Genomic DNA, 11,161 nt, shown 5'->3' on the forward strand with positions numbered 1-11,161 from the left:
TTATCATCTGTCTGTCTGTCTATCTATCTATCATCTATCTATCTGTCTGTCTGTCTGTCTGTCTGTCTGTCTGTCTATCTATCTATCATCTGTCTGTCTGTCTGTCTGTCTGTCTATCTATTATTCTGTCTCTCTGTCTCTCGATTCTTCCATCCACCCATCTATATTTCTGTCAATCTGTCTATATCCATCATTCCATCTATCTCTTTTTTCTGTCCATCCTTCCATATATCTGTCTATCTGTCTGTCTATCATCCATCTTTCCATCTATCTGTTTTTCTGTCCATCCATCAATCCATATATCTATCTGTCTGTCTATCATTTACCCTTCCATCTATCAGCTTTTCTGTCCATCCATCTCTGTCTATCCATCATCTATCTATCATCCATCCTTTCATCTGTTTGTCTGTCATTCATTCTTTCATCTATCTGCTTTCTGTCCATCCATCTCTGTCTATCCACCATCTATCTGTCTATTCATCATCCTTCCATCTATCTGTTTTTCTGTCCATCCACACTTCCATATATCTGTCTGTCTATCATGTATCCTTTTTTTCTGTTTTTCTGTCTGTCCATCCATCCATCCATATATCTGTCTGTCATTCACCCTTCCATCTATCTGTTTTTCTGTCCACCCATCTCTGTCTATCCATCTATCTGTCTATTCATCCAGCCTTCCATTTATCTGTTTTTCTGTCCACCCATCTCTGTCTATCCATCTATCTGTCTATTCATCCAGCCTTCCATTTATCTGTTTTTCTGTCCATCCATCCTTCCATATATCTGTCTGTCTATAATTCATCCTTCCATATATCTGGGTTTTTTTTTTTGGTCCATCCATCTCTGTCTATCCAAGCATCCTTCCATATATCTGTTTTTCTGTGCGTCCATCCACCTATCTATCCTCATCTAACCGACAAAAAACAACAAATGAAACAACCAAACAATCCATTCTAAAATGTCACTTAAGATGTAAAAGTATCAGTGGTTTCTAAACTTACCAGTTCTGATCTTAACCAAGTTATGGCTCCTTCTATTTTGGCTCTCCGAAGCTCTTCGTTTACTTGTAAACTCTTTCTGATTGGATGAATAGCTGTCTCAGCAGAGGTTCTCGGTTCTGCTGATGTTCTGAAAGCATGTAACAGCTTGTTCTTGATGTTCTCCAGAACCATGATGGACACTGAGTCCTCATACTGAGTGTCGGAGTTCATTGTGATATCCAGTCGAGCAATAACCGCCAGCACAACTGAATCCTGGTCCAAACGTCCCTCCGAAAGAATTGAGTGCTTTTATACTGCTCCAGTATTTCTTATTGCCTTTTCTTCTACCCAACTGTAGCTGCATCCATCCTTTCACATAAGTCTTCCTCCTTTGGCACACTGTCTCTTCTAACTAAATTGCAGAGATCGATACAGAGATTCCGTCTCGGATCTGAAGCATGTTTTTGTGTCTCTCTTGCTCCGGGACCAGCTTGTTTTGTCACTGTTTCTATGGCAATCCGGCCCCTCCACCCCATCCCAGTCAGTAACCCCAATAAGAATGGAGGGACATTGTAGACAAAGACTATTGTTGCATTTGAAGAACTGAAAAGATTCCCCTCCCCTTCTCCTTCTTTCTGCTCCTCTAAGCCCCCATTCAAGCATTGTGTGAGAAATAGGGTGTGAGAAAGATCTCAGTCGTGTCTTTGTGAAGCATCACTGTCTCTGTTTTACAGCAAGTTTTCTCTGACCTTTAGACTGGTTTTTAGCAGCTGAAAGATCTCCCTTCCAGCACCGCAGACAAATGAGCGGTTGGGAAGTCGGATTTATCACTTTTGCGGATAAAGACATGGAATTCTCAGAGGAATGGAGAATCCACGTCGTTCTGGCAGGCCGAAAACAATCTTTTTGCTCTCTAGAGAAACAGGAACAGAAGTCTAGTGTTCTGCCTTCTGTTGTGTACAATGATTGCGACAAAGGAATAAGTGAGAAAAGGAAGGAGGGAACGTATTGAAAGACATGACTGACCAAATCCTATCAGCTCTTAAAAGATCTTTTATACATCACCTAAAGAAAGCTGAATGAGAGACACAATATGTGCACAGTGGAGAAAAAATGCAAGCACAAATGCTTTTCCTTCAGTTATCTGTAGGCTACCTGCATCCGTAAATGTGATAGATTATGCAAACTATATATTAACAATCCCTGGACATGTTGCTTGAAATAATGCAACCTTTATGCTGCGTTTAGTGAACCGCACATAAAAATTTTCCGGCCATAGAACAGAGCACAACATGACAATATAATAGAGGCTGAATGTGCTGCTTGGCGTAACAAATCGGAATAAGCCATTTGTCTAAGAAAAGACAGCCTCTGTTTCAATACTGAATGGAAATCTTCACAAAAACATGTTCTTGTGTCTAAGAGTTATAAAGGGCGATGATAGATGTTTCACTTACTATTTTGTAAACTTTATATTATTGAGTGTACCAAAAATAATAGAATTATATATAAAAATAATTATAAAAAGTTTTTAGTCCAGCAGGTTCATAAATTAGCCTACTCTTTGCAGATAAGCGTAAAAAAAAATTAAAATAAAAAATAAGGTCATGGAAATTTGTGGGGTAAAATGTGTGTGTACATACATATATATATATATATTTTTTTTTAGGAAACCATATTACTGATTTACATCTGGACAGATAGCTATTTTGATTAATTTCCTAGTGAATCAGAATATAAATGATAAAGGCTTTTACTTAATATTCATCAAAACATGCTTCAAACTAATTATGAGAAATGTAAAAAAAAATCCATTCTTGTATAAATAATTTATGAGGGCTCTTTGTGTAATTTTTTTTTATTAAAATGGTCATTCATATTTACAAAAACTGTTAAAAGCAAAAACTGGTCATTACATTATAAAATGCATATAATATCATATACAGTAAGAAAATATTACATGGTAAATAAGGTTAACATTTATGATGATATGTAATAGCTCCCATTTTGGTATAAATGACTCTGAGTCATGTCGTTTTATAATAGATTAAAAATCAAAACAACTGCAAAAAAGGCAAAAACAAGGTGCTTCTCTGTGATGGGGTTAACCATAAGCATATTTATCTAATGCAGCTCTGTCGTTTGGTGTGATCTGTCCACTCAACTTCATCAGCAGCTTGACAATAAGGCCGGCCTGGAGAAAAAACACAAAGATGATCAACTCGGGTTTCACATTGTCAAAATGAATGTCAAGATGCAAAGATGCAAGACACATACCTGTTTGGTGTGCACAATGAAGTTCTTCTTGTTCTCTAGACTGTGTATTTGGACGTATTGGTCAGCCTGACCCAGCTGCCACATAAATGTCCCATACTCCAAACTGAGATGAAGCACCTGATTAATAAAACAACACAATGTCACAGAAGATCTGAGGGATAAATTACATGTAAAAGCATCTGTCCGTTTGATATAAAGTGACTGGAATCTCACTTTTGTCTCCATGTTCATTAGATGCAGGCCTTTGGTGTTCACCCCCACATATACTCGAATGACCTTGTGGGTACTGGAGCTGGCCTTGGTGAACACCTGTCCTGTGAAGAAAGCCGCCCCATAGGTGGGGATATCCCAGCAGTTCTGCAGAAAGAGTCTCTGGAGGTGGTGCATCTCTTTACTCACACCCTCACTGGTGCTCAAACTCTAAAGACACACAAAGAATTGAGAAAACCAGACCAGTCTTGGTGAGCATAAGAGTGCAATAACATAAAAAATCTTACCAACACCAACATTTTGAAAATGATCTGAATTGACACACCTTGTACTCGTGAAGTATCCTGTTAGTCCAGTGATGTGCTTTGCTCTTGACCTTTGAAATTGGAACTATGGATTTGAGGTTTTCCTCACTGCATTAAACAAGAGATATTCATGTCTTTTATCACTAACATGGAAACAGTCTTTGACGATATGGGGAAATTGATGAGGAATGAGCTACATACTTCAAAAAGCCCTGTTTGTGCTTCTTGCTGTCGTAGTTTCCGTAAATGATCTGCAGGAGGAGGCTGGCGAGAGTAATTAGCTTGCTGTCTGATGCTGATAGGAAGGCTTTGAGGAGGCAGTGACGAGCTTCATCAAACAGCATGAGGATGGACTTTGGATCTTCAACCTAGGAGGATCAAAGCAGGATGTAGACGGAGACTCTAAACCATTGCTTTAAAAACACCAGGTGGACCAAAAACAGATTGATCAAAGATAACGTGGCAGAAACCTTTTTTTCTATTTCTAAGGGTAGCCGGACATCTCTGCGCAGGAAGAGCTGTGGAGTTTCCCTTTGGGGATCCAGAGCGGTGAGATCAGTCACTATCTCGCTCCAGATCCCTAAGTGCTGCAAGGGCTTATGGTATGGCTTCAGCTGTAGAGCTGAAAAACACCACAGGGTCAGATTTGTCTCAATCCAAATCAAATAAGAAAAGCATGAAGCATGAAGCAGAGTTGTGGATGTGTTTTATCAGGTGTGGTGTCTCACTGAGGTTCTCTGAGCAGATCCAGATGGTGAAGTACTGTTGTGTCTCCTGCGACAGTCTCATGCCCTCCATGATCTGCTGCACTGTTGTGTTGTTCCCACGTTTCAGTTCCACGGTCCTATACGATCCATCCATGCGATAAATTCTCACCTTCTCATACTGAAACACACCAAAACATGCTACTAAGTACCTCAAGGACTGTTGATACAGAACTGCAGCTTTGTGGAGAAGAAGCACTGTGTTCACACTCACTGGTTTATTACTGGCTTGCTGAAGGAGTTTCACCGTTTCCTCCCAGTTGTTCTGTTTGCTCTCTTCACATACTTGAAGAGGGGATCGTTTCTGTTGGTCCTCAATGTGCTTAAAATTAAAAGAAATCCCAAAAATAATCAAATTGATTTGTCTGTTTAGAATTTAGCGTCATGCCAGCTGTAACTGCTATATTCATGGTGAGAGACAAAAATAGAAAAAAAATCTATACTATTTGCGACCCTGGACCACAAAACCAGTCTTAAGTAGCACAGGTATATTTGTAGCAATAGACAAAAATGCATTGTATGGGTCAAAATTATCGATATTTCTTTTATGCCAAAAATCATTAGGATATTAAGTAAAGATCATGTTCCGTGAAGATATTTTGTAAATTTCCTACCATAAATATATCAAATCAATTTTTGATTAGTAATATGCATTGCTAAGGACTTAATTTGGACAAGTTTAAAGGCGATTTTCTCAATATTTAGATTTTTTTTGCATCCTCAGATTCCAGATTTTCAAATAGTTGTATCTCGGCCAAATATTGTCCTATCAAATCATACATCAGTGGAAAGCTTATTTACTCAGCAAATTGACCCTTATGACTGGTTTTGTGGTCCAGGGTCACATTTCATCTAAACAAGTTAAAATAAAAAATAATAATGAAATAAAACACTAAAAACTGAAAAATGGTTATTCATTTTGAGGTTTGTAATTAAAGTTAAAAGTGTTTTTAACTCAATTATATTACTATTATTTTATGTTGATATATTAATTATATTAATATGATTTATATTATATTTAATTTAAAAGAATAGTGTTTTGAAGAGACAGGTTATCTGAATAGAAAACAGGGAAAATTAGCATAGACGATTTATTACTATTTAAATTAGCATAGATTTCTCACTCTGTCTATCTCCGGGTGCTGCAGAAGGAGCTGTACGATTTCTGCATGACCACCAATGGCTGCAAAGTGTAAAGGAGAGCTCAGTTGGCCGTTCAGCAGATTGGGGTTACAGTTCCCTTTCTCCAACAGAAGCTTGGTGGCCTCCACCTTTCCATGCCTAAAGTCAGAGGGAAAACATATCCATTTATATTCTAGAGGGCCTTTTACATCAGTAAACTGTAGAGATGATGGGCACAAAAAGGAGGAAAATGGATCCAAGTGATCTCATGTTTCCGAATGAGAAATAAAGAGACCTAAACAAACCCTTCATATGTAGTTACTTATTTAAAGAAACAGGAAGCTGATATATACCAGCATGCATAATGAATAGGTGCCCAGTGGTCGCTGTCCAGCTGTTTAACCGATAAACCACTGTCCAGCAGTTTGGACAGAAGCTCAGTGTCTCCTTCACAGGCACTGCGGTGCAGAGGGAAATCATCCACCCACTGGCGCTCTCTACAGGACAAAAACATGATCAGTCCCCTAACAGATGTATATTTGGATTGTTTTAGTATTGAATGATCTCTGATTATTAATGGCTTAATAATATAACACACAGAACAATGGCATTTTAAGTGCATATACTGACTTGTCTTCTGTGACGCTGGTCATACTGTGCTGCCATTTGTCTCTCTTTGGAATCTGAATTTTGGAATAATCTGGTGCTCCCAAGCCAAAGTAAGGGTTGATGATGACTTTGTCCACCTTTATGCAAGAGTTTAATAGTTAAATCTTAAATACTGTTATAAATATTATTATGCATTCAAGTGATCAATTAGAAAATAATTACATAAGACAAATGACTATTGAGTTTGGTGCCAAAAGATGTTTTAAAGGGGTCCTATTATGCTCTTTTACAAAGTCTTGATTTTGTTTTGGGGGTGTACTAGAACAGGCTCTCATACTAGGTTGTTCGAAAAACACAATTTTTCACATATTTTACATTATTACAACAGCTCTCTCCACAGTCGGGCATGTACGGCTCGAATAGTTCCTGTATCAAATGAAGGCCCGCCTTCTGAAATACGAAATGTGCTGTGATTGGTTAGCTGGGCCAGCGTGTGTTGTGATTGGCAGCACTCGGCACCTGGTCGGGAAATGTCATGCCCCTTACCGTAGCGGCTTGCTGTGAGCTTCAGTGTAAATATTGCGTCAAAATCAAATAAACTTGAGTGCGATTTAAACCCGGATGATTGTAACCACTCTAAGTTCGTCTGCCTTGGGAAATCTAGCGTGTCTCCGACATAGTGATAACACTCGATGCCTTCTCTAGTGCAGCTCAACCAGGTCTAGACTCATTCCTCGATATTTGTGATATCACAAATCCCGGGAAAATAAACGAGTCGTTCATTGTAGTTTTTGAACAGTGATTTCTGTTAAATGAAATATCTCCTTTTGAATTGGACTTTTAACTTTGTAACTTTGCAGATCTTTTTTATGCTCAAACAGCAACATTACAGACTAACTAAAGCTGAAAAAGTGATAGGACCCATTTAAGGTTTTTAAAAGACGTCTCACCAAGGCTGCATTTATTTGATTCAAAATAATATAAAACCAGTAACAATGTGAAATACTTTTAACATTTAAAATAACTATTTTGTATTTGAATACATTTAAAAATGTGTTTTATTCCTGTAATTGTAAAGTTGAACTTTCTTCAGTCGTTACTCCAGTTTTTAGTGTCACATTATCCTTCAGTAATATTTCTAGTATGCTGATTTGGTGCTCAAGAAAAAAATGATAATTTTAAATGTTTAAAAAAAATTATACTGCTTAATATTTTTGTGAAATCAGGATACATTTTTTTTAAATATAAAAGAACAGCATTTATTTTAAAGGGGTCATATGATGCTGCTAAAAAGAACAAATCTTTTGTAACATTAGAAATATCTTTACTGTAATTTTTGATCAAATGAATGCATCCTTGCTCTATAAAAAGTACTAATTTCTTTCTTATTGACCCCAAACTTTTGAACAGTGGTGTACTTGGGTCAGTTCAATTATAGGCATGGCCTATGAATCCAATTCAAAACACAACCAACTGTTTTTTGGCCATAATCATGAAATAGAGTCTCACTCTGTTAGTGTACTGCAGATCTGACCCATAGAGCGGGTTCTCAATGCACAAGTCAGCTTTCTCCAGGGACATCATCTTGCTCTTGATCTCCAGAGCTGTATAGCCCATGTGGAGCAGGCCGTCAGTTTGCTTGCTTTCCACTGCATAGGCCGGGTTACTCACATTAGTTTTTACACGGTCTACCGGAGCCGGCCGGAAAAGAGCAGGAATGGCGTGAGGCACAGTGTGCTGCTCTGCTAACCACCTGACACAAACAGAGACATTACTTTATTAACTGTAATGTAGCAAACAACAATTCAATAAACATTTGTCTTATCGATTTGAGAACATCTGAATGTGAGTGTATTCCTAAAAAGGGACTAAACTGAGCTATTAGAAAATAAAAACCTAACATTTACAGTATTCCTCTACAGAATTTTGTCCAGTCCTACAATGAGAATGTCACCTCTACCTAATAATAACCAAAAGGATACTGGTTATATTAAAATAATTACAATAGTTACGACAATACATACTGCCTACCTTCCTGTTTTAATAGCAAACAGGCCACAGAGAAGAGAAAACTGTCTTTATATTATCATATTATTATCAGCATGATTTCCAGACACTTTGGTGGTCAGGAATGATGTTCAAACTTACTTGTCCAGAGCGAGTAGCATCTTTGAGGTGGTGGAGGAAAAATGGGCACTGGTTTCACTACACACACGCATAATGTCTTGAAGGCAGTAGAAACTGGGGCTCCCAGGGTGATAAACAGACTTGCTGTTGTCTACATTGGAATACAGACCATATTAAATTCAATGTTCAATGTCCACATGGTGTTCAATGTTAATAATAATAAATAATTTACTGTGTTTTAGATCAAATAAATGCAGCTTTGGTGAGCATAAGAGACTTTCACTTTTTTTTTAAAATCTTACAGACCCCAGACTTTTTGTACATGTATACATACACAACTCACTTGAATTTGCATATGACCTTTTGGGCACCTGTGAGAGTGCTTGCAGTCTTACCTTTGACATTGATTGGCACAATAAATAAGGAGGCTTCCTTCCCTTTGCTGTCACCATCTAACTGAAACTTCCTCATGTGCACAACACGTTTCCCTGCAGCAGAGATCATATATGCTTTAGTGGCTCTAATTAAGAGCTGATTATTGTGCCGTACAGCTGAATGATGAGGTTCTGAAACCAAACACCTCTTGCAACGACCACTAACCTATTATGCCCTGGTTATTGGATATGGGCTTCGTGGTTTCATCTACATACTCCAGAATTGACTTTGCCCGGTCACTGTCGGCCTGAATTTTGGTCCCAAGCAATACTTTTTTCCGTTTTTTCTCTTTTCCCTCTAGTGGAACTTCAATAAGTAAAATCTGTATGGAAAAGCAGATTTAAACATGGAGATGTCTTAAAGATGAACTAATGCTTCACCTATACCTCACTCACCTCATAGGCTTTAGCTCGGTACTCTTTGGAGTTGAGGCTGGCTGTGTTCTTTGGTCGTATAACAGCTACAAACACTTCCTCTAACTCTTGATTTCCCATCACGCAGCTCCTCTTTAGTTACAGCTGTCATTAATTCTTTAAACACCATGCCTGCAATTATATAAAGAACATGAATGAGGATCAGCATCAAGCAACAAAAAGCACCAAACTAAAAAGTGACAAGTTATTCTGTTCTTCATTGTTACACATGGGGCCATTTTTAATGCTCAAAGAGAATGGTTAACGTAAAAAAAAGCGTATCACAGTAAGAAATTAAGTCACTGAAGTTCGGAAAAATATAAGGGTAAACAGCGGCATTTTTTTATTTTTGGGTAAACTATCTATAGCGGTTAATTCAGAGAACTAAGTTATTACAATATTACAATACAACGTTATTACAATAACATACTTTTTCAATATTAACCACGTATAAGCACATATACACATGCGCATATATTGTGTATAAATATATATATATATATATATATATATCCGTCTTTGTCAGTTTTGAAGACATAACAACAGAGAATAGTTAATATTGTTAAGACCGAAAATTTATAGCCAAGTTTAATGCTGTTAACTTCTCTGTAAAGTTATTAGGAAGTTACATTATATCGGACTCCACCTCGCTGACATGATACTGGAGATAATACTTTAGTACCCAAGTTCTTAATACCTTATTTACAATACATGACGTCTGTTACAGCTGATAAAATATACTGTAATACCATATTAGCAGCACACAGACACAATGTAAAACATACCTATTTTTTTCCTGTCATATTTCTAACAACAAAGACGCTCTTCCGGCTGCAAACGGAAATGAGGAAAACTTCAAAATAAAGGTCGCCAACAAACGAAACCATTAAAAAGTAATGTAATTGCTGTAGACGGCCTTCGCAAAAACAAAGCACAAACAACTTAGCTTGTTAAACACCATTAAATCCCATGACACGTCTCTATTATCATCCTCCACCTGGATACTATGTCAGCTTTATTGGAGAATTGGGGAACATAGATCAGAGTGTTTAGATATCACATGTGGAGTCCCACAGGGGTCGATTTTGGGTCCAAATTTATTTATATTGTATATAAATGACATATGTAGGGTGACAAATCTCTTAAAATTTTTGATTTTTGCTGATGATACTAATATTTTCTGTGCTGGGGAAAATCTGCAGCAGCTTTTGGAGGTGGTCACAGCAGAAATGAATAAGATAAAAATGTGGTTTGACTTGAATAAATTATCGATAAATTTAGATAAAACTAAATTTATGCTGTTTGGAAACCGCAAAACTGATACACAAGTAAAAGTAATGATTAATGTAATTTGGACTAGTATTTTTGTATTATTCAAAATGGTATGTCTGATTTATTATGGCTGATTGTGATTTGGTATTGGTAATTACTGAGGGTAGGATTTAATAAGCCTAGGGCTTCTACCTACCCTTCTTTTATTTCGAACAAGTTGAATACATGTTAAAAAAAATTTGTTTATTGGTACTTATTTGTATATTTATGTCTTTTTTCCTTTTGTATTTTTAATAGTTCGAAATGAAAAAAGAAAAAAAAAAAAAAGTTTTGCCAAAAGCTGGTTTTGTTCTTGAGCATGAGAAACGCGCAATTTTACCACACTGCCAGAAACGATCATATGTAATACTGAGGCTTCGGTTTATCTCAAGACACACACACACACACACGTTTATTTCTGTGAACTGTGGGTACTTTCCATGGACTTCTATTACTTTTATTCTGACCAAACATTATTTTTTAACCCCTAACCCTAAATCTACCCCTTACAAAAAACCTGTTTGCATTGTTACACTTTCAGATAAACATCATTTACTATATTTAATTTTTGTTTTCCCTCATGGGGACCATAGGCCGGACCCCACAAT

The 11,161-nt window shown here is 37.1% G+C and overlaps 2 protein-coding genes across 2 annotated transcripts in view; both read right to left on the reverse strand.

Annotated features, from left to right (window-relative positions):
- Window positions 1-1,434, reverse strand: part of LOC107706224 (protein FAM167A-like) — a 2,349-nt gene extending 915 nt beyond the window's left edge. The window contains exon 1 of the mRNA XM_016509857.1: window positions 1,002-1,434. Within this exon, the coding sequence (XP_016365343.1) occupies window positions 1,002-1,211 (210 nt within the window). The 5' untranslated portion in view covers window positions 1,212-1,434. The remainder of the gene's footprint in view (window positions 1-1,001) is intronic.
- A 1,411-nt stretch (window positions 1,435-2,845) lies between these two features.
- krit1 (KRIT1 ankyrin repeat containing) lies at window positions 2,846-10,101 on the reverse strand. Its single transcript, XM_016509854.1, has 17 exons — window positions 10,028-10,101; window positions 9,225-9,374; window positions 8,995-9,151; window positions 8,790-8,882; window positions 8,416-8,545; window positions 7,777-8,020; window positions 6,289-6,404; window positions 6,012-6,155; window positions 5,661-5,817; window positions 4,751-4,858; window positions 4,501-4,657; window positions 4,243-4,394; window positions 3,974-4,140; window positions 3,793-3,880; window positions 3,471-3,677; window positions 3,258-3,374; window positions 2,846-3,174 (listed from the first exon to the last, which is right to left on the reverse strand). Exons 2-17 carry the CDS (start codon window positions 9,321-9,323, stop codon window positions 3,085-3,087), a joined length of 2,226 nt encoding a protein of 741 aa, XP_016365340.1. The 5' UTR covers window positions 9,324-9,374; window positions 10,028-10,101; the 3' UTR covers window positions 2,846-3,084.
- Between the last annotated feature and the right edge of the window lie 1,060 nt (window positions 10,102-11,161).

The sequence above is a fragment of the Sinocyclocheilus rhinocerous genome, unplaced genomic scaffold, assembly GCF_001515625.1.
Source record: "Sinocyclocheilus rhinocerous isolate Xijiao unplaced genomic scaffold, SAMN03320098_v1.1 scaffold53, whole genome shotgun sequence".
Lineage (NCBI taxonomy): Eukaryota > Metazoa > Chordata > Actinopteri > Cypriniformes > Cyprinidae > Sinocyclocheilus > Sinocyclocheilus rhinocerous.

Bases quoted from the DNA above. Each gene is read 5' to 3' on its own strand.
- krit1 (XM_016509854.1), bottom strand. From the start codon at position 9,323: ATGGGAAATCAAGAGTTAGAGGAAGTGTTTGTAGCTGTTATACGACCA. The intron at 8,546-8,789 runs GTAAGACTGCAA...ATTCCAATGTAG, and splicing joins TGTGCCAATCAATGTCAAAG to ACAACAGCAAGTCTGTTTAT. The intron at 4,859-5,660 runs GTGAGAAATCTA...TTTAATTTTAAG, and splicing joins AGCACCCGGAGATAGACAGA to CACATTGAGGACCAACAGAA.